The sequence below is a fragment of the Apodemus sylvaticus genome, chromosome 1 (assembly GCF_947179515.1).
Source record: "Apodemus sylvaticus chromosome 1, mApoSyl1.1, whole genome shotgun sequence".
In the NCBI taxonomy this organism is placed as follows: domain Eukaryota; kingdom Metazoa; phylum Chordata; class Mammalia; order Rodentia; family Muridae; genus Apodemus; species Apodemus sylvaticus.
The window spans coordinates 124161697-124186244 of NC_067472.1; the positions used below are offsets into that span (position 1 = coordinate 124161697).

The 24548-nt window shown below is 44.6% G+C and overlaps 1 protein-coding gene across 1 annotated transcript in view; it reads left to right on the forward strand.

Moving 5' to 3' along the window:
• Window positions 1-24266, forward strand: part of Abhd17c (abhydrolase domain containing 17C, depalmitoylase) — a 40873-nt gene extending 16607 nt beyond the window's left edge. Inside the window, exons 2-3 of the mRNA XM_052159354.1 lie at window positions 19192-19371; window positions 22840-24266. Of these exons, the coding sequence (XP_052015314.1) occupies window positions 19192-19371; window positions 22840-23059 (400 nt within the window). The 3' untranslated portion in view covers window positions 23060-24266. The remainder of the gene's footprint in view (window positions 1-19191; window positions 19372-22839) is intronic.
• The last annotated feature ends 282 nt before the right edge of the window (window positions 24267-24548 follow it).

The following is a 24548-nucleotide window of genomic DNA, read 5'->3' on the forward strand; positions in this document are numbered from 1 at the left end:
ACCCTGGCCAGAACAGGTCCCTAATTTAGTATTTTAATTTTCTAAAACCAGCTTTGAGTATTTTTGAAATACTGTTAGTAAATACCTTCTTGATGACCAGACATGGTAGCACACATCTTTAATCCCATCACTGGGGAGGCAGAGGTAGGAGGAACTGGGAGCTCAAGACCAGCAGGGGTACAGGGTACCACCCTGTCTGCAAAGGAAAAAAAAATTAATAACCATGTTCTTGTAATTTTGAGTGACATGTTTCTTCCATATCCCCCTGCCACTGATCTTGTTAATAACTCTGTCTTGATTTTTTTGATGAGAAATTGAAATGTAATTATTGTGCATTAGCGTCTGGTGACCTGGGGGCTAAGTGACAGCATTGCAGTGAATAGTTTGCATCTTTTGTCACAGCTTAAGAGACAACTGATTTGTAAAGGACAAGAAGTAAGAGAGAGAAATAGTCATTTGGGGGATCTGTCTGAACCAGACCTCTTTAATTTCCCCCTAAAGTGATGACCAGTGAACCCAGGTAGTGCCACCATCCTCAGAATTTTTAACTGGGGACACTCACATAAGTTATGTCTCAGTAACTACAGACTATCTTTAGGTACCTACACTGACCAGTCAGTGCACCTGTAATATGTGCCAGGAGAGCTGAGTGACTCTGATGACCAAGTTTCATGAAGAGAATGCATATATATAATGTCAGCAACAGGACAGAATGCAGCGGAGAGCACAGGTGCTCTCAATTCCCTAACTCCTCCCCACAGCAGCTTCACATAGTTATCAGCATTCTGTAGAGGAATGTTAGTATCAGCCCCTGCCAGGCACCCCAGCTCTTGACAGTTTTGTTTTTGGGTCTGTGCTTTCTGTGCGGGTGATTTTTAACTAGTGGATCTGAACTTCTTACATGTACGTTCGAGGGGGTCACCCTCCTGTTCCCGTACCTCTTGCTTGACTTCAATTCCGCTTTTATTACCACAGGATGTAATTTATGAACATTCACATCCTTTCTATTGTTATCCAGTGACTTTGCGCATGTGTGTGTGTGTGTGTGCACGTGTGAGACAGACAGATGGACAGAGAGACAGCCGGTGCGTGTGTGTGTGTGTGTGTGTGTGTGTGTGTGTGTGTGGAGGTCATAGGATAACTTGCTGGGTTTGGTTCTTCATGTGGATTCCAGGGTTTGAACTCAGGTCATCAGGCTTGGCACGAAGCCATCTGGCCAGGCTCTTTTGGTTTTCTGTCATTTGAATTGCATTACGAAAGCCAACAAATACCATTCCCATTGGCATGAAGATGCGGTAGGAAGATGTCTTCATCTTGGGCCTGATGACATGGCTCAGTGGCTAGTAGTGCTTGCTGCCCAGCCTGATGACCTGAGTTTAGTGTCCAGAACCCACACAGCAGACGCTGAAAAGCAAGTCCCACAAGTTGTCCTTTAATACATTCACACACATGATAAACAAAGGACTGTAAACATGAAAGGAAGAGAAAGAGTATGTACTTCTTTACAGATCAGATTTCTGAGCTTTGGGGCTGCTCCAGTGAAGTCACTTTTATCTTCCTAGATTACCACATAGATCATGTATACTCTTTTTTTTTTATTATTCGATATAATTTATTTACATTTCAAATGATTTCCCCTTTTCTAGCCCCCCACTCCCCAAAAGTCCCGTAAGCCCCCTTCTCTTCCCCTGTCCTCCCACCCACCCCTTCCCACTTCCCCGTTCTGGTTTTGCTGAATACTGTTTCACTGAGTCTTTCCAGAACCAGGGGCCACTCCTCCTTTCTTCTTGTATCTCATTTGATGTGTGGATTATGTTTTGGGTATTCCAGTTTTCTAGGTTAATATCCACTTATTAGTGAGTGCATACCATGATTCACCTTTTGAGTCTGGGTTACCTCACTTAGTATGATGTTCTCTAGCTCCATCCATTTGTCTAAGAATTTCATGAATTCATTGTTTCTAATGGCTGAATAGTACTCCATTGTGTAGATATACCACATTTTTTGCATCCACTCTTCTGTTGAGGGATACCTGGGTTCTTTCCAGCATCTGGCAATTATAAATAGGGCTGCTATGAACATAGTAGAGCATGTATCCTTATTACATGGTGGGGAATCCTCTGGGTATATGCCCAGGAGTGGTATAGCAGGATCTTCTGGAAGTGAGGTGCCCATTTTTCGGAGGAACTGCCAGACTGATTTCCAGAGTGGTTGTACCAATTTGCAACCCACAATACAGATGTGTGTTTTTGGAGTTTCAGTCATCAAATAATTTTTCTCCATGCTATTTTCTTTTTCCTTTCCTCGTGCTTTGTGATTGCCTTCCCCCCTCCCCCCATCTAGCCCTCAGATCACAGCTTTCTGAGATTGGACGGGCTCCATGGTGTGCAGAGGTAACTGAGCCATGGCCTTCCCTAGCACCAGTGAGGTGTCCGCCCACTCAGGTGCTCCCTGGGTGGAGTGAGCCCTTGTGTTGCCCACCACAGCAATGTATGCTTGAAATGTCAAATAGATGCTTTTGGAGAACGTAAGCACCAGATGCGGGTTCTTGTGCGTAGCGCACAAGGTGCTCAGCCACCACCAGCCAGGCATCCTGTGTGTGCCACCTGCTCCCCAACAGGATCCTAAGAACAAGGCAGCCTGGCTGGCCTCTATGGCCTGGATTCCAATGCATGTTCAAAGGCAGGAAAGGGCAAAAAGCCTTTCTTTCCTACAGTCAGGCAGAGCCCCCTAGTCAACTGTGGCCAGCAGTGGTCAGCTGTTAAAGAATGTGGTTTGCGCAGCCAGATAAACATTTGAGTAATTTGGGCTTTTTGTTGAGCTGAAGAGTAGAGTTCCAAAGTCTAGGAGCATTAGACCAGTCTAGGAGTCCAGTTCCAGAACACTGCTGGGGGCAGACACTCACTGGTAGGCCAGATCCTTTTGAGGGAGCTGCAGTCTGGCTATAGGTCTCAGATCTTCAGAGCTGGTGTGTGTCCTTTTAAACTTCAGAACTTAACAGCAATTTGTGATAAAATAGGTCTAAAATGCCTTGATGTGCTTCCTTTTCATTCTGTGTAGAAAATGAATGGCATAGTCATTTATCAGTGACTCTGGATTATCATTAGGAAACTTGGTATTCACTGTGTAGTTTTTGATTGATTGCTAACTTAATATCTTGCCTCAAGTGAGGTCTATTATACATGGAAATAAATGAGAGTAGGGGGGAACAGAATAAAATGGAGCCAGAGGTGCTTCTGGGATGACCTGAAGTTTGTTGATTTGATGGCTGTTTCTACATGGCCGTGCCTTGGGGTGTTTCCTTCTTTCCCATCCTTTCCCCCTTCCTCCTCAGCTTTCTTATGCCTTCTTTTCTTGAAGGTAGAGCTTTCATCTCTCAATTCTTTCTTGGGATCCTTATGGTGAGTTCCACTGGATGGGAACAAAGTAACATCTCTTTAGTTTGCCAGTTTTGATTATGAGTTGCATCATCAGCCTGTACCCAGTGTTCTCTCTATACTAGTTATGTGATTGTCATTTTTATGTTCTTTAGCTCTGGAACCTTGCAGAATAACCAGTCAACTTATCCAAGGATCTCGGGGAAAGGCCTGGTGGCATGGTTTCATTCAGAGATGCTAGTGTCCATGAGTGTCCTAGGTTGAATTAACTGACAACTTGACCCAGCCTGGGATCACAGGGGGAAGGGTCAGGAGGAGGACTCAGTTGAATGGTTATCTCTGTCAGCTTGGTCTGTGACTGTCTTTGGTGGGGTTCTTGGTGGTTACTGATGGAAGGCCCACCTTGGATGGGTTCTACTGGGCTGCATGTGGAAGCTAAATGAGTGCAATAGAAAGTGAGCAGCAAGTTACTGTTCTCCATGGTTTCGGCCTTGAGTTCCTTCCCTGACTCCCCTCAGTGGTGGACCTGCACTGAGAAGCCAAACAAACTTCCTTTCCAAGCCGTTTTTGCTGAGTGTCTTATCACAGCAGCAGAGAGAGAAAACTAGAATGATGGGTTCCAGACTGGCAGCCATATATAGATGAATACCATTGAACTCATCAAGACTTGTCCCAAATAGTTCACAATTCAGAATGTTTTAAATGTCTCAGCTATTGCAGACCCGTGTAGTAGCGATGGCCTAATGCACTCTGTGATGTCCTGAGGATGCTGGGCTGCTGCAGGCCGGAGATGCAGGGAATCTTGCTCCATGCACTTGGCACATGTTGCCTTCCCCACAGTCTTTTGTGCACTGAGTTTCAGATTGTAGTTCAGTGTTGCTGGGGATGGTTTGGTGATGTAGATGGTCAGGGGGATCTGAGTAAGTTACGTTGCCTCAGTAGTTGGTGCTCTCATTGTTTGTTTGTTTGTTTGTTTGTTTTAATCCTGGATTTCCCTCAAATACCAAGGCTTTCCCCTACTCTTGGTTAACTACTCCTTTACTCTTGTGCTGGGCGTCCACACCACAGTGAGAAAGGGTGCCATGTTGTTTACCGTGGTTCTTGACCTCAATCCCTTTCAGCACACGTCTAAGTGGGTTTTTTTCCTTATAGCCTGCTCTGCTGTCCCCACAGTTGTCTGGTGCTAGGGGTTGAAGTAACTTCAGTCTCAGGTCACAGGTAGCCCTGTTCCAGTCTTGCAGAGGAAGAAAGAAATGTTAACCTGAAGTATAAAAAGAATTCATTAGCTCGCTTGTAAATACCGTACTGGGGTACTGGGCACGATGCAGTCAGACCTTGGCCTCATTGCCTCTGTGGAGTCCTTCCTTCCACTACAGAACTGAATCACTGAGTGTGGTCTGGTGTGCAGGGCATTTATGCAGAGTCTGGGGCAGCCAGCTGCGGGAGGCTATGTGAAATTATTTGGCTACTTGAGAACTTGAACGTGAGAAATTCAAACTATGCAACTGGTTGGCAGGTGGTACCTCCTAGCTCTTAAGCGCTTAAGCACATGTGATGAAGTGCATTCTCTGTGCCCTGCCAGCCTTCTGTGCTGTGAATAGTCCACGTTTCCTGAGCCGCTCTGGGTCCTTCAGCCAGCCATCGCTGTCATAGCATTGCATTCTTTTAAAATTAGAGCATGGCCAGGTTCCCAAAATAGTTGCAGTAACTGGGAATGCTGGGCGGGAGAAAGGGAGAGTGGCTGTCACTGAGTGCTCCTGTGGTCCATGGAACCCGTGGCTATACTGGTCTCACAGGCCATGCTGTGACTAAATTGCCCCGTGTCTCGGGCAGCCTCCTAAGATTTGCACTTCATCCTTAGCATCATGAGTATGTTATGGCAGAGGCCCGGGTCACCTCCTTAGGAAATCCTTGGCTGCTTGCATTCCTGATTTCATATTACTTTGCACTGTGTAGCAAGGCTGCTCACTCACCACAGCCTTTACTGGTCTTCTGTGGAGACCTGTTGCTCTGAATAGAGGCTTGGACCCCTAACTGTTGACCTGACTGATGGGAGATGAGTGTCTTGGTCTGTATACTGGAGCTGGCAATGCCAAATTGTTGCTAAGACCAGAGACTAGGTATATAGAATGGTCCTGCTGGGTGCTGGGCATTTGCTAATGACAACAAGATCAAGCCTCTGCTGTAACACTTTGCCTGCCCGAGCACATATCTTCCTTCTCTACAGATACTAGTCGCCCTCGATGTGCAAATATTCTTGCAGAATCAGGCTGTTGTTCACATGAGAGCTGAGCAGATGGTAACAGTGGTCCCCGGGCATTGGTCTGCATTGGTCTGTTCCACTTGGTCTGACCTGGTACACAGGTTGAGCTAGTAGGGGAGCTAAGCCAAGCTATTGTAGCTAAGAGGAGAAGGCATGGGCAGGATCCAGGCCTGATCCAGTCAGTGCCTAGGACAGTATTTAGGATTAGTGACTTGTGAGCACAGGGTCCTGGACTTCACCTGGTTGGTACACCTGTCAGTAAGCCACTTAACCAAGTACCAGGGCCTTCCAAGGTCTGAAGAAAACTGAGACTGCTTTTAGGAGATAGAACCTTATCTCCTAGGTGATCAAAGGGATTATCTAAAAGCACAGATTTCCCAAAGTATATTCAGCCTAGGTTGAGACCCCTGAGTGGCAGCCCTGGGAAACAAATTGGCTAGACTTAAGAAGTCTTGTGTTCTGGTACTGAGTACAGGTAACACAATGTTCCGATGACCTCTAGGGGCATCTCCCTAAGTGAGAACTGCCTTTCCCCAGTTCCTGAGAGGCCTGGTGGGGCAGTGCCAGGATGCTCAACTCAAGTACTTGCCTTCCATTCTTAAATCGCCTTTCTCATGAAGTTTGCTTTGTGATGGAGCATAGTAGATTTTCTTAAATACTTTAGCCATGTTTCCTCATTTTTTCAGTCTGAGGAATTCTAATCCATTGTAGAAAATATGCTCATTTCAAGATAAACATCCAAATAAGTAGATATTATGGAAAGCATTTGTTCTTGCTTTGTAGATTTTATATCATATTTTATTTCCCTGACCTCCACCCCCCACTTCTGTCTTTAAGACCATACTGTAAATTAACAAAGGGGCAGTATCAGAAATAATGAAGAGAGGGTGTCCCTAGGCTGGGGATAGATGTAAAAGTTTAATATGTTGAAGTGCCCAGAGGCATCTTGGAGGGATTTCACCAGGATTTGAAGTCAGGTGGATTTAGAAGGAAGAACCCACAGGGGAAGCTATTGAGTCCCTGAGAGGGCAGATACATGGTAGTTACAGATAAGCCTTTCTCTAGTTTTGAGCCTAGCCTTTAACGGCTGAGCCATCTCTCCAGCCTGATAAGCCTTTCTCTGACTCAGTAATTCTGTGCTCAAAACAGAGCAGGAGCACTTGTCTCTCTGTCTTGACTCTACTCTGCTATTTACGTCATCCCCTGCCTTGGTTTAACCTCTCAGCCGAGGGTACTGGCCTGGATGTCCCCTGTCTTCATAATCCATGAAGCCCACTTATGCCAGCCCGTGCTGTCCTCTTCTGTTCCTGTTGGCTGTCAGAGATGAGGAGCCACCTCCTGCCCACCTCCCGGGCAACTGAATGTGGATGATAAATGCATCCAGATGTTACAGTCTGAAGGGTTTACAGTGACAGAACAGTTTCATTTCAGAATATGAAGTGGGTTTGCATGTAGAGCTGACTGAACATTTTTAGCGTGTAGCTTGTAGAGCTAGCACCATTTCTGAAACAACTGAAAACAGGAGATAGATAATATTTTATGTCCTGTCAAAGAAGCGCGATCATTACCATGACAACAGTGTAAGACAGGTGTGGGCCTGCTGCTTAGATGTTTGTGAATGTAGCTGCATAGTGGTGCACACCTGTACTTCCAGCACTAGGGAGGAGAGGGTCTCTGGGAGCTTGAGGCCAGCCTGGTCTACATAGTTATGTTCCAGGACAGCCAGAGCTATATAGTGAGACTTTGTCTTAAAAATAAACACCAGGTGCTGAAAGTCTTATCGTGAGCACGTGGTGCTGTGTGTTTGTCTTGCTTGCCCCAGCACTCCAGAGCTGCTACACCTCTGGGTACTTTGCATTTACTCCAAGGAGTGCATTATAAGATATTGTAAGTGGTTATGGGGAAGTGTGTGGAATGGAATGTGGTTAGCTGGAGATTTTGAATTATTGATCATGTTACTTGGTGTTCTTAGTGACCTGGAAAGCCTCCTGTTTATGATAAGTAAGAATGTAGGATTTGCTTCATTAAGTTTATACATGGCATAGTATTTTAATTAGAATAGAACATTGAAGACTTTATTTGAGGCCGACTAGGAAGAGAAAATGAGAGGTTCTATGGGTTAAGCCTTAGAGTCACAGAGTCGCATCTGCTGTTTTCAGGGTATAGAGATTGGATTTGGCACACAAAATCCTAGAGCCCTTGACAGGAGGGAGAGATGGCACATTAGAATGCAGCCAGCCCTGTGACAGCTGCCCTTGAGTGTTCAAATATGGAGTTCTCTTACGGTTTTAGTCAGATGAAATAGACCATTGAGAGGAGTGCTTCTGTCCTCAGTACGTTCCCACTTAGCACATAGCTTCCTGTTGTGGGTCCCCAGGGAGTCCTTTCACCTCCTGAGAATAGGCATGGTAGACAGGTACCTTCTCTAGGAGGAGGGGCGACGGATGCCTTCCTGGCAAAGAAAGTAAAGGGATGTTCACACGGCAGTATTTAGGATCTCACTCATCACCCAGCTTCCCTGAGCCTTTTATGTCTCCTCCCCTAAGTATCCCAGAGAGGAATAGTCTTCCACATTGGTAAAAGAACATAGCAGGATTACAAGGGTCACAACACCTGGCTAGAGAGACTTTTGAAAAAATAATAGTACCAATAAACCTTAATGCCCTTGGATTTATAGTAAAAAAAAAAAAAAAGACAGTTTTTACTGTGTTTCTGTTTTAGCCACCTTTTGCTATCTTTACTTTTATAGTAAAATCTCATTTAGAATTTGGGAGAACTGGTCTTCCATTGTAGAATCTAGAACAATAAGGAAATAAGATGTTGGTTAGATTTGGGAGGAATGGCCACACTATTTTCTTCATAAAAGTTGTGGTATATATATTGTAATCTGATACTGTTTTTTAAGACAGTCTTAAAATGTAAACCAAGCTGGCCTTGAGTTCAGAGTAATTCTTCTGGCTCTACTTCCTGCATGCTAGGATTACAAGTGTGTATCAGCACACCCCGCCTTTACAATTTATTATTTATCACTTTTAAAAACTTTTTTTTTTTTTTTTTTGAGAAGAGGTGTAGGGGCACACACCTTTAATTCTACCACTTGGGAGGCAGAGGCAGGTAGATCTCTTTAGTTCAAGGTTAGCCTGCTTTATGGAGTGAGTTCAAGGACAGACAGGACTACAAAGAGAAACCTTGGTTTGGAAAAACAAAACAACAGCAACAACAACAGCAAAAATTGTGACATAGGGTATATCCTTGGTTTATCCTGGTTGACCTGAATCTTGCTAGACTGGCCTTAGATTTAAGATGATCCTCTTGTCTCTGCTTCTCTATTGCTGGCCTTCTAGGTATTTACCACCATGCCTGGCTCCAGTTATAAACACTTTTTTGTAGGTGGTCCCATGGCACTGGGCGCCCTGACATTGTTGTGTAGGCCTCTCCTCCCCATAAAAGCTAAAACTGCTAGTGGATGGACTTGTTCTACTGTTGGATCCAGCAGCATCACCTGGGTATAGACTGCGGCATCTTTTGAGTTGTGGGTGTGCTTGTGCTAATGAACAGTGCTGAGCAATCACCCACTACCTCTGGTAGGGAAGACTGGCACACGGTGGGAACTAAAATCCAGTTCAGGGTTGGAAAGCATGCCCCCGACGTGTCAGCGGTGGAGGTGGAGTACCGCAGTTACTGACCTATGGAAGCTGTGTTGATACCAGCTCACTCAGTACCTGCCAGGGAGCTTGTAATCCACAGGATCTGTGGTCCTTTTCCTGCTTGGTGCCGACTGATTCCCTCAGACCGTTGTCTTGGTAATCACACCCTCAGTTTACTCAGCACCCTTGCTTAGAACTAGTGTTCCTTATCTGTCCAACATAGTCTTCCATCTGCAGTCTCTAAGGACCTTGCTAAACTGTCTGTCCTGTGGTTTGATTTATTTCTATAATTGATGATGTGAATATTGTATGCTTTTAAGAAAGAGGGAGATGGAAGATTCTGGAAGCAGAAGGAAGAGTGGAGAACACAAGGAGACAAAGAACACGGTCCATACTTGGAAATTTGACGCAGAGGAATGGAGCTGAAAATACCACTGAGGAGAGGCCAGTTGGTCGGATCTGCACAGAGGTGTAATGGAGCATGTCTGGAGCATAGTCAGGATGAGTCCAGGGGAGGGCCGACAGCCAGGCAAGTGAGCCAGTGTGCTAGCCTCAGTCTGGGGATGCTCTGTGCTAGCTGGGGCCACAGTAAATCCTAGCTCGGCAAGGCCTGAGATAGGAGTCAGGGAGACAGGACTGTGGAAAAGAGCGCTTAGAACTTGTTCACTTGTAGGTGTATAAAAGTTAGTCTAAGAATCGGGATTGCTGCCCTGTCCATCTATCTGTTCTTCATTTGCTTCATTTGTCCTTCGCTGCAGTCCAGGAGTCACCCGCTTTGTGGCCAGAGAAGCAGGGTGTTGGAGCCCTCCTACTGTGGTGCAGTGGAGACCTGGGTGTATTCCTAGGACTACTAGTTCCCAAATGTGTATTTCCTCCTGCTCTGTTCTGCACATCCCACCAAAGTCATGACCACACTGTTTACCAGAGTATGTTGTTACCCAGCTTCCTCAGGAGTCATCATGGTCAAAGTACAAGACTGGGCGTGGGTCCTCAAGCAGTGGCATTAAGAACCAGTTTCACTTGTACCCTTATGTGGCTTTCCTTGTAGTAATTGCCAGGGAGGCTATGTGGTGACAGAGATGTCCTGCCTTAGTCCAGGACATGGTTCATTCAGACAATAGTGCAGACACCCAGGAGCGACCTGGAGAGACCATGCTTGAGTCCTGTGTTTACCCTGATACTACCTGTGATTACCCTGTTAACCTAGACGCTCCAGACCTCTTTGACCATCCCAAATGTCGTACTCTCCAAAAAAGAGTAAGTCATAGGTAGCCTCTGTCTTCTCTCTTACCATTCCAGGACTTCCTAGTGGAATCTGTTTTGCTTCAGGAGCTGATGGGACGTGCAGTGTCCGTCCCACTCCTGCTAAGGCAGGGCCACGTAGGAAAGCTGCTCTGAGACTGTGTAGAGTGAGATCAAGTACTTCGATGTTCTAGTTCTGAGAAGTGACTTTCTGCCTTGCCAATCATGTGGGTCATGGAGTTGGTTTTTGTTTTTTAAACTTTGTCTTCCCATGGAAGAGCTTTCATGAAATCTGTAACTTTTCATTGGGGTTTCTAAGAGGTGAGATGTGTGTTTAACTGTGTTTACTGTGGACAAAGCTAACACTTACCTACCAGTCTCTTGTCAAGTGCTGATCTAGGATTTTGCATAAGCCAGCTTCCTAGGCCTCTGAGGACTTAAGGGCAGCTGTGCTCTCACCTGCTTGAAGGTATTGTGCAGCTGTGGGGGAAGTGGCATTTTCTGGCTTTTCCAGCATGTCAGATAATTATACAATGCCAAGAGTCTGATTATCATTGGGATAATTTCATGCTCAATTATATTTAGATGAATTCAAGTAAGTGATTCTATTTTAATTGTAACAGATCCAAAGACAGTTAATTCTATATTCTTTAGAACTGTAGTTTTCCTCTGAAAGATGGTTTTTAAAATATTAAAATTAAGTCATGTCAGGCTTTATTTATTTTTGCTTTGACAGAGAGTTGGAGTAGGGAACAGTTTTGAATGTCAGAAATATCGAGTTGTCAGAGAACCCTTCCCTTAGTCTCTATTTAGAAAGAAATTGCAAGCATCTAAGCTAGAAGGGCTCCTTGTGACAGGGGTGGCGCTTTATGAAAGGAAGTGCACAGCCTAATGGTGTTCAGATAAGCACTGAGAACAGCTGCAGTGATAAGCATTGTACACCACGGCGAGCCTTCCTGTAAGTTATTATTTTTCTAGAGCCTTCTGTGTCCTGTGTATTTTATTTTATCATTGGAGATGGGATCTGGGCTACTTGATCCCTCCCGGAGTCTCTGGCATTAGCAACACTGTGAACAGAACATTCCTTACCCATGGATTCTGCATCTATGACTCCACCGACTACAAATTGGGAATATCTGGGAGAGAGAATTAGATTCTAGAAAGTTCCCAAAAGCAAAACTTGAATTTGATATTTGTTGAGAAACATGCTAAAACCCATATGAATAGAGTGATATGTATGCATGCAGCTCCTGCCTCTCAGGACGGTTTCCTCTAGCCCCCATTGAGCACTGTGGACTGTAGTTAGACCTGCTGTGGCTACACTTGTACTGAACATGTAGGCTTTATTTTCCTTGTCATTATACCATAAACAATATAGTTAGGTATCATATAGAGTATAGATATATGATTTAAAGTGTGAAGGTATGCATAGTTATATACATACATTACACTATTTTTTTGATGTTGTTTTGTGTTTTGCTTTGTTTTTCATGAGAGGCTTAAACATCCCCCAGTGTTTACATACACTGGCATGCACCAGACTGCCTTTCCAGCCAGCCATCTTCTACATTGTATCAGAAGATAGGATAAGGAGAACTTTGCACTCAAGGATGCTCTTTCTAGCGTATACATCAGACAGTGTATATGGACAAGGCTGTTCCTTACAGCTGATCTTGAGAAGTTATATCACTGAAATTCCCAAGTTCCCAGTGACAAACCAGGTTACAATCCTACCAGAGTTCACTCTGAGTAACCAATGAGTTGATTAGGCTTAGTTACAGAGATAGAGTGAGGGGCTGTGGGGAGGGCATAGGTGGCCTTGAAGTAGTCACACTGGAAAGTTTGCACCCAGCAGGCACAGTTGAACTCATGGAGATTGTAGTAGTTTCTCGCTTGGAAGAAGATGTCATGCAACAGGTTGACTTTTATGTGCCTACCTAGTATTCCAGTTTCCTGAAATTCAGTATATTTCTAAACAGAACTTCCTACTGAAGCAAACAAAATTCTAACTAGATCTAGTGGATCTCCTTTACAACTCTTCAATTCAGCCAGTTTTCTCAAGAGCCCTTCCCTCTGGTGTAATTTGAACACCCCCTCTTTTTTTTTTTTTTAACCCTTCCCTGTTCCTTCCTGTCATCAATGTAAACAGCTTCTGACTTCTACCCCTGGACTTCTCCAGACCACAGCTTACAACAGTCCTTATTCTGGGTATCTTGTGCCTGACCCTCAAGTCCTTCCTTTCATGCTGCATCTTCACTAATTTCTAGTAGCACCCTTCTACACCCCAGGTCCTTGTGTGAGCTGCCTTCCCCATCTGGGGCCCTGCCTTTTGTGGGGGGGGGGAGGGGGGGTGTGGTAATTCTAACCCTACCCCAGCTGGCTTCTAACTGCCTTCTGGAGCTTTCCCCAGCTGCCGGTACCATCCTCTCTACCCTGTGTTTGGACTAAACCTACCAGCTGTATTGTTCATTTTGCCTTCATTTGTACCTGGGTTTCTGTCTGTTCTCAGCTTGGGTCTGTTTACTTTTTATTTCCCCAAAGACATGTGACTCAAGAGCACATAGTTTACACCCCACCCCTTGTAACTTGGATCCAACAAGGCTACTTTTCATGGTTTAGGTGGCCTGTTTGATTTTATAACCAGTATGGAAGGATCGTGGTTGTGCTCACATTGCTTTTTGTTTTTTCTAGACAGGGTTTTTCTGTGTAATTCTGGCTATCTTAGAATGCAATTTGTAGACCAGAATGCCCTTGAACTGACAGAGATCCGCCTGCCTCTGCCTCTGCCCCTCTGCCCCTCTGCCCCTCTGCCTCTCTGCCTCTCTGTGCTTCTGCCTCCTCTGCCTAAGTGCTGGGATCAGACATGTATCCCAGCATGCCTGGCTGTGCTCACATTCTTAAAGCTTCCAGCAGGGACAGTTTATGGAGTAAATGTCCCTTTCAAGTAAATTAACTAAAAGTTAGAAAGAAAAGAAACATAGCTCATGGCAGTAACCTGTAAATCTTTTACTTTCTAATGTGGCACCATACAGCAGATTCAAGAGTGCTTCCTGTTTATCACTGCAATAAACTCCTGGGGAAGCCAGTATGTGATGCTTTTGCTAGTCTATCACTGAAAACCCTCTCCAGATATACAAAGGTGTGCCTAGAGAAAGGGAAATGAACATCTTTAGTGGTGGTTGTCTTTTCTCCTCCTGCTGTCCGGCCTGTGTGCACCTGCTTCCCTGGCTGGTGTTCTGCTCTGCAGTTCTGACCCACAGTAGACAGGGCTTCTCCTTACCCTTAGTCCCCATCCTTCAGTTAGCATCCCTGCTGCCTTGTCTATGTATCTTCATCCTGTGACTTAAAAAATTTCCCCTAGGAATTCTAGCTCTGAAATATTTAAAATGTTGACTTCAAAGTCAGCGGAACTGTGCCAGGCACACTTGTGAAGATAAATGAGGAAGCTTTTGACAAGGGACAAAGCCAAGGTCCATTAATGCACACAGGACGCGGGGTGGGTGTCTCAGGGAGGCTGGGCTTGTGCTCTTGTACGGAGAGAAGAAAGCCTTACACAGAAACAAAAACAGATGACTTTAACCTTATAGGAAATGATTCCAATGGGACAGGAGCTCCTTGACACTCAGCTTCTGGAGTAGGTCTTCTGGCGGCCCAGCAACTCTGGATGCAGAGAGGGTCCTGGTGCCTCTGGCTCCAGACCACTCCTGGACTTCATGTAGCTTGGGTTACAAAACTACAGCGCACATTTGGAGTGGCTAAGAGGATGATGTGCAAGGGTGTGTCTGCATATAACCCTGTGATTACAGAGTGGTACCCAGGGCCATGGCTTCCTCAGACACCGACTCTGAGACCTTGGGCATTGTTTCAGGAAAACCTTAGGCCTAACCTCTAAGGCCAAAGCTCATATGCTTACTGGGTACTAATATGGATAATATTCCTGTCCTCTTTGCATATCAGAGATTCTGCTCCTGTCCAATAGATCCAAGGAGATGTCAGACTTTTCAGTGAGTTTATACCATAGGAATATTAAGTATGCATGGAATTTAGTTTTAAGAAAATAGCTTTTGGGTCTGGAGAAATGACAGAAATGGAGAAATCACTTTATAGAACCTGAATTTGAGCTTTAGAACCCATGTGAGAAAAAACAAAACAAAACAAGACAAAAAAAAAAAAGGCATGTTGGTGCACACATGTAATCCCATAGTGTAGGAGACAGATAGATACTGATCTGTGGAATCTTGGGGCTCACTAGCCAGCCAGCTTAGCCTACTTGGCAAGTTCCAGGCAAGCAAAAAAGGTAGGTAGTATCTCATTGCCCCCACCCTCCTGCATCGTGTGTGTGTGTGTGTGTGTGTGTGTGTGTGTGTGAGAGAGAGAGAGAGAGAGAGAGAGAGAGAGAGAGATTGTGTGTATGTGAGAGAGATTGTGTGTGTGTGAGAGAGAGCGTGAGAGAGAGATTGTGTGTGTGAGAGAGAGATTGTGTGTGTGTGTGTGTGTGTGTGTGTGTGTGTGTTTGTATCTCATACAAGTAGCCTTTGACTCTGATCACATTAGTTCAAAGCTGGAAATGCCTCCCCCTGATCCCTAGACATGGGTGTCCTTGACTTTCTTTCCTAAGGCGTAAGTTAGGGTTGTAGGCTTACACTCTGAAAGCAGTGCTGAGCTCACCTCACTTCACAAATGGGCACAGTGAAGAATAGCTCAGGCAATGGTAGTGCTGGTGGATTAGGGGCAGAGGGAAGTGTGGGAAGGAGGTGAGACTGAGAGGAACTTGGAGGGCTCTGCAGGGCCCAGTGTTTTGCAGTGGTGAAGAGCAGTGAGGGCTTTCAGGAAGAGGGTGTTTGTGATCAACAAGAAATTCAGCAGTCCATGGCCGAAGGACCACTTGCAGAGAAATGTGGAATAGTTATCTGGGTCAGGTGTAGGTTTCTCTTCGGGATGTAGGCTTGAATGTAGGGATTTGCTGAAGGGCTTGATTCGATAGTAGCATGATAAACTGTGTTTTGCAGTGCTTTGCTTCTACACAGGCGCCTTCTGTAGTGAGAGCAGGAGACATGGGCAGGAATGAGCAGCGTGAAGGTCCGTGTAGATAGAACTGGGAGTGCGTCAGCTGAGAAGGGCCGAGGTCCGACACAGTCACTTGTCAGGTGTAAGTAATATCTGAGCTTCGCCCTGGGCAGAGGGCAAGGCCAGGGTGGAAGCTGGCAGGTGGCAGAGTTGTGTATCATTAGCATGAGTCAGTGAGCCAGGGGCTTGAAACTAGGACAACTGCCTCCCGTACTCATGAAATGATCCACAGAAACAGGAAGAATGGGACAGATTAGAAGTCAGCAGTCTAAGCACCCTGGGGAATGATCAGACAGTGCCAGTGAGATCTCCAGAATAACCTATGGAAACACCCCAGATTCTGCGACAGAAATGCGCATTACCTTGAAAGCACACCTCCTCTTGGAAGTACACCTGTCTTACCAGGACCCCCTGCTTAGTTGCTCACAAGATACTGCCATGTGGAGCCACCTGCTTGTATGGGCAGTTAGTGTGGAAAACATCTCACAGACAGGAATGGGTTGGACTCAGTGACTAAGAGGGTGTGCAGTAGAAAGGGGAGATAAAAGAAAGAAATTTCCTCCTGGATCCCAGCCCATGGGCACAAGTTATGGGATGGGAGAGAAAGAAATATTAAGATGAGGAAATCAGTATGAAGAGTCACCCTGGGAAGGTGCTGAGTGTGAGGTGCCGAAAGCTCAGAAGAAATAGCAGCACAAATTGGGGTGAAAGTCAGGCCTACCCACTCATCCATCCGGCAAAGAGATGTTGCACAGCTGTGATACATCTGCTACTGTTGGAAGCCGACACTGGAGAGTTGTACATGGAAATGATTATGAAGAGATTCTAGAAAAGGCTGAGGACAGAGGCTGTAGGGTTCCTGAGAGGACGGAGACATGGGCAAGGGAGCAAAAGGAAGACCCAGAGGGAGAAAGAATGTAACACTCTCACGGAGATGTGCAGCCAACAGCAAGTGCTGCCTCAGTACCTTCCTCACTGGAGAGGAGGTGTGGTTCGCCCCCTTCCTGACCAGAGAGCACAGCTGCAGTGAGCCCCTAGTCTCCAGAGAGTGGTTTTCTGAGTTGTTGGCTCCTTTGAGGCCAGAGAACTTATACAACCTTTTACCCGTTTGTTGTTTTTTTTCCCCACAACTCTCATCTTGGCTTACTGGACATTTTCTTCCTTGTCATTTCTCAAACTGATGGTGCCAGATAACTACTCAGCAGATGCCAAGTGGCCTAACCTTTGGATACACTCATGTCTCGCTTCCTGCTGCCTAGGTTTGCTTCTCATGTTGATTTTTGGACCTCTCCTCTCCACACATGCATACTTCCCAGGTCCTCTGCTGACTGACTCTGTGGTACAAGATGCAGCACCTACCTCAGTTTGCCCTGAGCTCCTTCCATGTTCTTCTGTGAGTCTCCCTGCTGGCCTGCAGCATAGTGTTGCCCCTTGACATTAAAACAAAACAAAACAAAACAAGCCCTTTTTCTTGAGGTGCGTCTTGATTTCCATGTCCTCAGACAGATTGGGCTCTGAGTCTTTACTTGTTTCCCATTCTGTAGGCTGAATTAGCTGTGAAAAAAGGGGGAAAACGATTGGATTTTACCAAAACCTGAAAATACACCATAATTACCACTTCCCATTCTGCTCAAAAGTCCCTTTCCTTGGGTTCTTTAAGTTTTAAAGGAGCACTGTCTTATTTTTGTAGGTTGCTTTTGCTGAACATTCTGGTGTTAGCTTTTTTCTACAGTCTCTATTTATTGACCTGTTTTGTTAAAACGTGACATTTTTGGAGACTGGAGAGATGGTTCAGTGTTTCAGAATACTGACTGTTCTTCCAGAGGATCTGGGTGCAGTTCCCAGTACCCACATGAATACTAACAGCTGTCAGAGGATCATAAGCAGGCAAATGTCCAGCTTAATGACCAGCAAGATGGATAGTGTAACAAGACACATCATTACTGCTCTGCGCCCTGTGTGGGCAAGGCTTCTTCCCAGATGAGACCCTTCCTTGTCCCATCATCACTGTCCTGACTTCAGGGATTCAGTATTTCTTTTTCAGTATCCTATCAAGTTAACTATAACAATGTTGTTGATGAGTGAACAATATGCAGTAACATTTCATTTTGGTGGGTTTACACACTTTACATATGGTACATTAGTGTGGCCAGATAATGTCAGATTGCCAGATTGCTTCCCTAAGTTTCTGTAGCAGATGATACTCCTAAAATAAGGTAACACACTCTACTATAAAATCTTCTCATCTGTATTCCATTTCTCATTGCTGTGGCAAAAGTAGCAAAACAGCTGAGGAAGGCTAGGGGTTATGTTGGCTTCGTGCCTGAGGGCAGTGAGGTCAAGGCATGGCAGCAAGAGCAGGAATTGCTGGGCTCCGCAGTCAGGAAGGAGCAGAGAGATGGGGCCTAATTCTTAATTTCACCTAGAATTCTGGTCTTCCAAGACTCCAGCCCATGGAATGGTGCCCTCTTCAGCTAGAATTGCTGCAGAACTTGCACATGTTCAAAGATTCTAGGGTTTCCTAGAGGATTCCAGACTCCGCCAAGATGACGGAGAAGATTAAATGGCACACTGTACCTTGACGTTGTCAGTCTTATTTTCCTCAGTCTTTTGGATATAAAATAGCTATTCACTGCTTTCGTGTGTATCTTCATGAACAGTTATGTATCTGTCTGTGTTTGTGCCATGTTGCACATATGTCAGTCAGATGACAATGTAGGAATAGGTTCTCTCCTTCCATTGTGTGAGACCTAGAGATAGAACTTAGGCTCTCGGCATTGGCAATAAGTATTTTTATCCATTGAGCTATCTCTCTGTACATTGGTATTTTTTGTAGGCCAATAAGGGGATGTACTTGGTGTCTGCCTCCTGATTTGTTATACCTCATAGGAGAGTGGAGCATTCTTTCCTACCTTCACCAGACATCACTGTCCATCCACATGGACAAAGGGGAGAAAGGAGAGCAGACTTCCCTTCAGAGCTGCACCTAGCGCTTGCTCCCTTCCATGTGCCTGTGGCTGGAGCTGCCTGAAGGCTGGGAAGTGCAGTCGTGTTCTGAGTATGGTGTTTACCTGGCCAGCCTTTACACAGGCAGATCAGGAGACCACTGCTGAGTTGAAACCTTAGAAACATTTAGCCCCAAGAAGAGGCTAAAAAATGTGATTGCTTTCAAATTTGTTATCTTTTAGTGAACTGTTCTATGATAAATGACGTTGTCTTTCATCTCATTAAAACTTTACTTGAAGAGTTGTTTGCCAAACCTTCTTTTTACTTTGCCTTCAAAAAACATGATTATGAAAAGGGATGTTAGGAAATGTAAGGACTAAGTAAAACCTTAACTGAAGCTCATAGTGCATCTGTTTAGGTGAGTAGCTAGGAGCAAAGTCATGATTGTAGTTTGCAAATGTGGAAGTCAGATTTGTAGTCATTTAATTGTGAAATAGGTCTCTGATTTTATAAAATTAATGTTCATTTTAAGCTAAAATACACAAAATAGAAGATAGCAGTTTTAAGCTAATGCATGTGGGAGTTTGTGGGCTTAAAGTACTGTTGTGCTCCCACACACTTTATGTTGTGTAACCTTTGCTCTCCTCAGGTATGGCGTGAGTCCCGAGAACATTATCCTCTATGGACAGAGCATTGGCACTGTCCCCACTGTGGACCTGGCCTCGCGGTATGAGTGTGCAGCCGTCATCCTCCATTCCCCTCTGATGTCTGGTTTGCGTGTGGCTTTTCCAGATACCAGGAAAACATACTGCTTTGATGCTTTCCCCAGGTGAGCTTACAACTGGACAAGCGAGAAGTCGACCAGTGTTCAGAGTCCACGTTTCTATTAATTTCTAAGTATTGGCTGCACGCCCCTCTATGCCAGGCACCCCTGGCTATCACTGTAGATGTGAGGCAAATGTAGCACACTAAGATTTCAGCTGTAACATGGCAGCATGTCCTGAAGGAACTTCCAGTTCTGTATTCATTTATTCTGGGACCTGTAGTGCTCAGTTACTGAATAGCTATACACAAGAGGTGTCAAGAAGCAATTAGCCCTGGCTGGTATAGACCCTGAACTAAAAACAAGCACACATAAGACATTTCTTTTTTCAGTCAGAGAATATGGGTGAGGGGAAAGTGACACTATAATCTTTGTGAAAAGAATAAAAAGATAGCCCTGGGGATGACTGAAGCAGCCTTCCTGATCTTATACTTTGAGACTGTCCCTGCAGAGATACTCTGCCCTGGGACAAGCATAAGACCCAGTTGTGATCATCCTGAGGCCCCTCCTGCTAGCTGACCCCTGCTGTTCTCTAGCTCCTCCTAATGGAAGGGAACCAATAAATGTAAAAGCTGTGAGCAAAATGTTTGCTTTGCAAGTTCTTCTTGGCTAATTGTTTTGGTTTTTTATTTTTTAAGTGATAATGTGAGAAGTGTTTTTAAAGTATTTGCCCCCTAGGTTTTCCCCACAGTGCATTGCAGAAGCTAGCCAGCTTGCATTGCACTTTCCAGGAAAACATCAGCAGGAGGAATGCATGGTCCAAATGAAGATTTTGGTTGACCTATTAATTGCCACTGTTCTGCTGTCACTGGAGAAGAAAATACAGCATTTGGCTGCATGACGTTATGTTCTGAGTGTCTCATTTCACAGGAAGAGACCTTTGTTAGTGTCTTGGCTGATTCTCAACATGTGTAGCTTGTACCAGGCTTCACTGAAACTGCTTCCTGGGAATGGGACACTGCATTTCTGGTGGCGTGGCTGTGAATGCTAAGTAGGGTTGACATGCCTGGCAAATGTGGCCTTATTTGTGCTGAATTGGTAATGAGAGGCAGTTTGTTTAAAGACATGTTTTGTGGGAAGCAGTTCCAGGAGTTACCTTGGCAACAAAATGATGAGATTAGCTTATATCTTATAATGTAGCCACTGAAACTAGTTCCCTTGTAACTAATTATACTGTATTAATTAATAACAACCCAACAACAAGTGCTTTTTGTCTGATTCACCAGGCATTGAAGTCTGGCCCTTCAGTTAGCCTTCCCAGCAGCTTTGAAAAGTTGATCCAGTTACTGTATTCTTTACAAATCAAGCCAAAAGCAGTGACGTCACTGGCTTCGTAAGGTTGGAGACAAAGAGGCCACCTCTCCCTAAATTATTGATGGAATAGATTTCAAGCCATTAATGGCTACACTGGCTTTCATCATTAATTGGATTTGGAAGCATTTTCTTTTATGCTGTTCCTTGCTGTCAAATGGCAGAATGTTGTCTTTCTCAAAGGGAAGACGGCATTCATGGTTCCTTCCTGTGTTAAAAAGATAGAGATTGAGTCCTGCTCATGTTCAGTGTTGTTTATCATCTGCCTTTGCAAACAGGGTCGGTCAGACAGTGACTTTCAACTTGAGATGCCCTCTGCAGACAGTAAGAGATTTCCATAAATAGCAGCCTGGGATATAGTCTCAAGCCTGTCATAACTGTTGAGTAAATACATTTTTTAATTGAGTATAATTGAAGGCTTATAAAGCAAGGCACTTTAAAATTAAATCCAGGAGAAGAGTAAGTTTTTGGTACAAAAACTGGTCTGCAAAACTGCAAAATGGTCACAGAGGCTCTGATCTTCACTGGTCCTGTGGCTTCTGGGGTTTTGGAGTCTTTCTGGGGTGCCTTTAAGCAGTTGGCGGCTTCATGAGTTGTTCATGAAGACTGTGACACTCACTTACAGACCTTTGGAATGTGTAGCTAATGTTAGCCCTCTTTATTGTCTCCCTGGCCTGGTGCCTGTTATTTTATAATCTCTGAGCTTCAGTTCCCTCCCTGATCAAACAGCAGTCAATTCCTCATGGGTCCTTTTTCATAAGGATTAAGTGAGACTTCATGTGGACTGTGCAAAGTGCTCTGCTCTGACGGATGCTGGCTGGTGTTATCAGTCAGGCAGACTCCCACAGATCGTCCCCATCTGTATCCTGCTGCAATCCTGACTGAGGAGCACTGTAAAACAGAGTCAGCAGCAAGCAGGTTTGGGCGGAAGGACAGATGGAAAGAGATCTTTATTCATGGCGTACAAAACCATCACCCCATCAGAACAGTCCCCCAATCACCCAGCCTGGTACAAGCTGATGACCCTTCGCTCCTCCCTGGGATGTGTGTGAGAACCTAAAGCACAACAGTCTTGAAGGTCCATGAGAAGTCGCCCTGTGCGAGTACATTTCTATAAACAGTTGGAGTAAACTCTAAGCACCACATTAAACTTTTGATGGTACTGAGTTTTGTTTTTGTTTTTTGGTGTTTTTTTAGTCAAAAAGTTAGTTCTCTGCTTTTATGAAATGGGACTTGTTTAAAAACATGTTTTTTTAAAGATTTTTTTTTTTTATATGTGTGAGTGTTTTGCCTGCATGTATGTGTACCACATGTGTGGTTGGTACCGAAAAATGCTAGAAGAGGACATCAGATCCCTTGGAGCTGGGGTTACTGATGGTGGCGAGCACCATGTGGATACTAGAAGTTGAACCTGGGTTCTCTACAAGAGCAGCAAGTGCTATAAACCGCTGAGCCATCTGTTCAGCCTGGATTTGTTTCTTAAGAGTTCTGAGAATTTGAGGAATATCCAGTCCCACTTTACAGAGCTATTCATTCAGATTTAGCAAGTGCTTGTTTGTTTATATCTTAAAGTCTTCTCAAAATATTAAATCAAAATTAGTTACTGTTTTTCTAGTTTGATGGCTTTAGTTGTTTTTAATAAAACTACTTTTTAAAAAAAATCACTAAATTCAATATAGTATTCTTGATGGGATGTTGGAATAGGAAAGAGACATGGAAAAACAAGTGAAACCCAATTAGAGTTGGGAGGTTTTAATTAATAGGAAATACTAAAGGTGGTTTCTTGGTTTTGACAAATACATTATGGTAATGGCTGCTGTTAGCCCAGTAGAAAGTGAGTTAGGAGTTATGGGCATTGGTAATATCTTTCTTTGCCATAAATCCTAAATGATTCCAAATTTTTAAAAAAAAAATATGTTAAGGAAAAAATATTAGAAAAACAATGGGAAAGCAGGCTGAGCCATTATAGTATATCAGTGTGAGGTTGTCTCATGGGCATCCTCACACTGTATACCTGGGCATCACTCCTAGTTAGGAGGGCATGGCACAGCTCTGTGATGCCCAGCTGGGATGCTGGTGGTGAGCTTGGCAGGGCAGCATTTCCTTCTCCTGTGAGTGTGACTAAAGGAGTCCTTTTCTCCCCCTCCCACTTCTGTCTTGCAGCATTGACAAGATATCTAAAGTCACCTCTCCTGTGTTGGTCATTCACGGTACTGAGGATGAGGTCATCGATTTCTCCCATGGCTTGGCGATGTATGAGCGCTGTCCCCGTGCTGTGGAGCCCCTGTGGGTTGAGGGGGCTGGGCACAATGATATAGAGCTCTATGCACAGTACCTAGAACGACTAAAACAGTTCATATCTCACGAGCTTCCCAACTCCTGAAGACGGCAGCCAACCTTACCTCATTACTGTGAAGCGAGGAGCCTTGTTTGCACACGCTTTGACTGGATTTAACAGTGATACCCAATAACCACAGAGAAGGGCCCAGCCTTTGTGTGTTCTTCTTAAAGAGCTAACACAGTCTGTCTTTTGTACCTAATCTCCACCTTCCATTAGGCTGAGCAGCTGGATTCTCAGCTGCAAGACCTTGCAGGAGTGGGAACGAGAGCTGACCGTGAGGACTGTTTCCCAGGGCCGTAGACTAAAGTGTGATCAAGTCTGTTTCCCCCCCTGTCACCTCTGATTCCCCCACCGGTGCAGGATCACCGTCTCACCCATGTGCCGGTGTTTGACCTGCGGCGCTTTCAGCCCTGGTGCCATGGGTGAGATTCATTTGTGAAGCTATGGTAGTATAACTGGAAAACTGTTGTGAGAAATCCTCCATTAACTTGTGTTAACACGCCAGTCTTTCCCACACACATGAAGAATGATTTACTGGAACTATCACTAACAGCTTCATCAACTGTTACCATTTAAATACAACTGGAATATTCTTAAACAACAGGAAACTGGGGTTTTTTTAAGTGTAAATTTATTACTAGCCAAGAGTTTTAATATTTTGATTGTCTGGTCTAATAGAGCCTGGCCGACTTTCCTTCTGTAAAGTCCTCCTTGTCGGCTTTCTTAAAGTCCTGTACATATTTGCAATTACATTGTGCACAGATTCTTAATGGATAGATTTCTTTTGTCAGGCTCCAACAACAGACTGCAGATTCCTTGTTTGTATTGTAAATGATTGAATACATTTTGTTAATATGTTTTTATTCCTATGTTTTGCTATTAAAATTTTTATAACATTTCCAAGACAAAAATTCCAAGTTTCTGCTTTGAAGAATTTAGGTAATTAAATTACCCTAAGCTGATCTCTTAGTTTAGGAGTTATTTGGGTTTTGACACTGGAGTTGTGCCAGGTGAATATCAGAAATGAGATGCTTAAATCACTACACTACTTGTATTGGTTGCAAGATTGGGTTTGGGGTCGTTTAGTCTTATTTTAGTTCTTTTCCTTTTTTTTTCAAATTTAAAGCCTTAAATGTACTGTAAGCCTCAGATCGTTGTACAACTGGATCGCGTTGGTTGCCAGTTTGTGTGCTGTTGCCTGGATGCGGCACGGTGGTTGGTAATGGAATAAAGGACGCATGGATCAGAATGTGGACTTGTGTGCTCCTTCCTTCAGCTCGCCATCAAAGGAAATGAACGCACCATTCATCTCGCCTTAAGAGGGGATCCGTGGGGTACCATTGTGGTAATGGCCTGGGATAGTGCCATCAGAAGCTGAGACAGAGCAGCAGGAGACATAGATGGTCCCTAAGTGGGCCATGCTGTAGCATTGCCACAGATGCTCAGACTCAGCTGGGAGAAGACAGAACCTGTTCTCTGGGGAGGGTGAGTCAGGGGAATGCTGTAAGGTCTTTTTGGCCTTTTGATCACC